Source organism: Phalangium opilio, unplaced genomic scaffold (assembly GCF_054372755.1).
Source record: "Phalangium opilio isolate 3A_F unplaced genomic scaffold, DU_Popi_V2 ptg000061l_1, whole genome shotgun sequence".
Classification (NCBI taxonomy): Eukaryota; Metazoa; Arthropoda; class Arachnida; order Opiliones; family Phalangiidae; genus Phalangium; species Phalangium opilio.
Genome location: NW_028324178.1, coordinates 1,300,789 through 1,304,554, shown reverse-complemented (window position 1 = coordinate 1,304,554; position 3,766 = coordinate 1,300,789). Strand labels below are relative to the sequence as shown.

Below are 3,766 nucleotides of genomic sequence, written 5' to 3'. Positions count from 1 at the left end.
TTTTTCTCTCTTGCAACTTTTAGTTTTACTTCGAGTTAGCCATTAAAAGTTTCTTTATTACACTACGCTCCCGCTCGCCTTCTTTTTAAGCTAAGCAAAATCTAACAGGTTATGGGTCCAAAACGCGACTTCATACGCATTTAAGAGAAGAAAAATAAAGACGAAGAAGAATAGTACGCTTGACTTATTGAGAAGAATTAAGAAGAAGGAAAATAAAGAATCAAGAAGACGATATCAAGTATTGTGACAAGGCTTAATATTTTTTGACGACGTATATATTATTGCATGGTTATAAACCGCCCGAGACGCAGAGCGAAAAATGGCCACACAAGGCGACGAATTTAAAATTACTAATCTATCAGCCGAAAAGAGTAACTATCATTCATGGTCCATTAGGACAAAAGCCGCGTTGATTAGCAAGAGCATTTGGGAAGCTATAGACCCTGGTTTCGGCCCTGCAATGACGAATGCAGAAAGGAAGATAAACGAGAAGGTTTTATCATTTCTCTATTTCGTGGTTGAAGACAACTTTCTAGACGATATTGGCAATCACCAAAGAGCTAAAGACGCGTGGCAAACCTTGAGCGACATGCACACCAAATATGGCCTACTTCATATTTTACAATTATTGCGTGATTTATTTAATGTAAATAAAGGAAAGGACGAGAAAATGCAAACTTATCTAGGAAGAATAATTGAGCTTCACAGGAAACTAGACGCCTGCGGCTATGGGTTTCAAGATAAAGAATTGGCACTGATAATGTTTATGGGTTTACCAAAGAGCTACGAACATATTATTCTCAATCTGGAGCATGACGTTAACGCAATATCCACACAGCTCGTGAAAGCACGACTCGCAGTAGAAGAGAAGCGACAAGACCGAAGAGATGAAGAAGAAGAATCAGAGAGGCAAACATCCAATGAAGATTTGGGATTAGGCAAGGCGTTAGTTATCAGAAGCAAGGGTAGAGATGACGGAAAAGGCTACTATAAAGGAAGAAAACCCAGGATCGACTGGAAGAACGACCAAAGGGGAACAGAAGGCCCAAGGACTACTCCCTTTAACTCTCGCCATGTCACATGTTTTTGCTGTGGAAAATACGGACATATTGCAAATGAATGCCCTGACAAGGACCAAGCTACAGGTGCGAACCCTAAGAGGAAGAAGAGCACAGCGAAGAAAGCTCAGTTATGTAATGATGATGTAATCTTGCACAAAGCCCTGTATTTAGGTGAAAAGACGGATGAAGAGCCAAACTATAACTCATGGTTTCTGGATAGCGGTGCAACCGATCACATGTCCTCGTGTAAAGCAAGAATGACTGACTACCGTGAAGAAAAGGCAACCGTTGAAGTGCAAACAAAGACGTAATTTGTGTCGAAGGAAAAGGAAAAATGACGTTCCATCCCCATTCCGAGACAAACAAATACAGCATAGAACTAAGAGATGTACGTACCCGACCTAGACGGTAACCTATTGTCAGTTGGTCGCATTGAAGAGATGGGATACTTAGTCGTTTTTAAAGAAGGAACGGCCAAGATCATCGAGCCAGACGGCGAAGTCATACTAACGGCCAAACGTCAAAATTCAAGATCAAGTCAGAAATGTAGCAAAAGTAGCTAAATTGGCCAATGGAGAACTCTGGCATCGAAGATTAGGACATCTGAACAAGGAAGCACTAAATCACTTATTAAAGGAAGAAGCTACAATAGAAACAGAAGGAAGTACAGATGCAAACTGTGGAACCTGCATGTTAGGGAAAATAAGACGTAAACCCTTCCCTAAAGGCCAAGCCACAAGAGCCAAAAGACCATTAGAACTAATTCACTCAGATGTTGTTGGAAAAGTCGCACCAACATCAAAGGGAGGCTCGAATTACATGGTAACATTCATCGACGACTTTACGCGACACACAGCCGTCTTCTTTATGAAAAAAAAAAGCCAAGTTCTGAAAAAATTTCTCGGACTCCGTGGAAGAGTAGAAAACTCTTTACAACTAACGATCGAAAAACTTCGCACCGATAATGGTGAATACATTAGCAACCATTTTGACGACTATTTAGCCGAACATGGCATCACTCGGCAACTAACCATACCTGGTACGCCGCAACAAAACGGTGTAGCAGAGAGAGCTAACCAGACGTTAATGGACGCTGCCAGATGCATGTTGATTGAATCAGGACTCCCAAGACAATTTTGGGCTGACGCCGTAAATACAGCTTGTTACATTCGTAATCCTTGTCCAACGAAATCACTTGGGAATGACAGACCAGAAGAACTGTGGACTGGTGAGAAAGTCGATCTCAGTCATTTGATACCATTTGGTTGCCGTGTCTGGTCCGTCAAAAGCAAGTTGATCAAACGTAAACTAAACCCAAAAGGTGAAGAAACCGTCTTCATCGGTTATCCAGAAAGAGTAAAGGGATACAAACTTTGGAACTTTCAGACGAATAAAATCTTTGTAAGCAAAGATGTCGTAGTGGAAGAAAATGTTTACCCGCTGCGGAAAAAAGACGATTGGTCGAAGAAGCCACTAGATGAAGTTACTGAAACAACCGCACTAGAACAAGGGGAAGACATCTCGTTTTCGTTTGTACAAGATCCTCATGTAGAAGAAGACCTGCCCAGTAGGAGCGATGACTCAGAAACCGACGATGAAATCGTAACAAACGTTGAAGGAACAACCAAAACAAGAATGAAACAGTCAATCCCACTTATGGACATTCCAGTGAGAGTAACGACACGTGACACCTCAACGAAAACAAGCAAACTTCAAAAGCAAGAAACCGTACCTACTAGACGCTCAGAACGAATCGCAGAAAGAAGAGCAATAGCAGAAGCGCAATCCATCACTCCGAAAATTATGATTGTCACCGATCGGAAAGAACACTCTAGCAACAGCATTCAGGAACCTGATCCTGCAACTGTGATTAAGAAGCCATGACTAGAAATGACGCAAGTGATTGGAAAGAAGCCATGACAGAAGAAATGAAGAATTTGGAAGAAAATCAAACATGGATTTTAGTACCAAGACCAACGAACAGACGAGTCAACACTTCACGATGGATATTCAAGAAGAAATTTAAGAAAACCGGCGAATTAGAAAGGTACAAGGCCCGGTTAGTTGCGAGAGGATATGATCAAATATACGGCATCGGCTACAATGACACTTATTCACCAGTACCAAGATTGAAGTCTTTGAGACTAATGTTGGCCCTAGCGGCTGAATGGGATTAGACCGTCAGACAATTGGATATCACAGCAGCATATATTCATGGAAGCCTAACTGAAGATATTTTCATGGAGCAGCCGGAATTGTTTAAAGAGAAGGGAAAAGAAGATTGGGTATGCCACCTGAAAAGAAGTATCTATGGACTCAAACAATCAGGACGCCAGTGGAATGAATGTTTGGACAGTTTTTTGAAATCCATTGATCTCAAACGCTCTAACGCGGATCCTTGCATCTACTACAACTTGGAGAAAGGCATTATAATTGGAGTATACATTGATGACACCTTGGTGATCGCGCAAAACGCGGACGTAGCCGAAAGTTTTGTTGAAGCAGCGAAGAACAGATTTGCCAGCAGAGAAGTAGACGAAGCAAGTCAAATTCTGTCTATAAGCATTTAGAAGGACGACGATGGTTCGATTGCTTTAAGCCAAACTGCTTACGTGGAAGAGATATTGGCGACTTTCGGTATGAGCGATTGCAAGGGGGTAAGAACTCCTTTGGATCCTGAGGAGTGAAACTACACAAAACGTCAG

At 41.8% G+C, this 3,766-nt stretch overlaps 1 protein-coding gene across 1 annotated transcript; it reads left to right on the top strand.

Moving 5' to 3' along the window:
* Positions 1-319: 319 nt before the first annotated feature.
* On the top strand, positions 320-1,372 carry LOC149663536 (uncharacterized). The gene has a single exon (XM_089841949.1). The coding sequence runs from the start codon at positions 320-322 to the stop codon at positions 1,370-1,372; it is 1,053 nt and encodes a 350-aa protein (XP_089698075.1).
* Positions 1,373-3,766: the final 2,394 nt, after the last annotated feature.

Bases quoted from the DNA above. Each gene is read 5' to 3' on its own strand.
- LOC149663536 (XM_089841949.1), top strand. From the start codon at position 320: ATGGCCACACAAGGCGACGAATTTAAAATTACTAATCTATCAGCCGAA.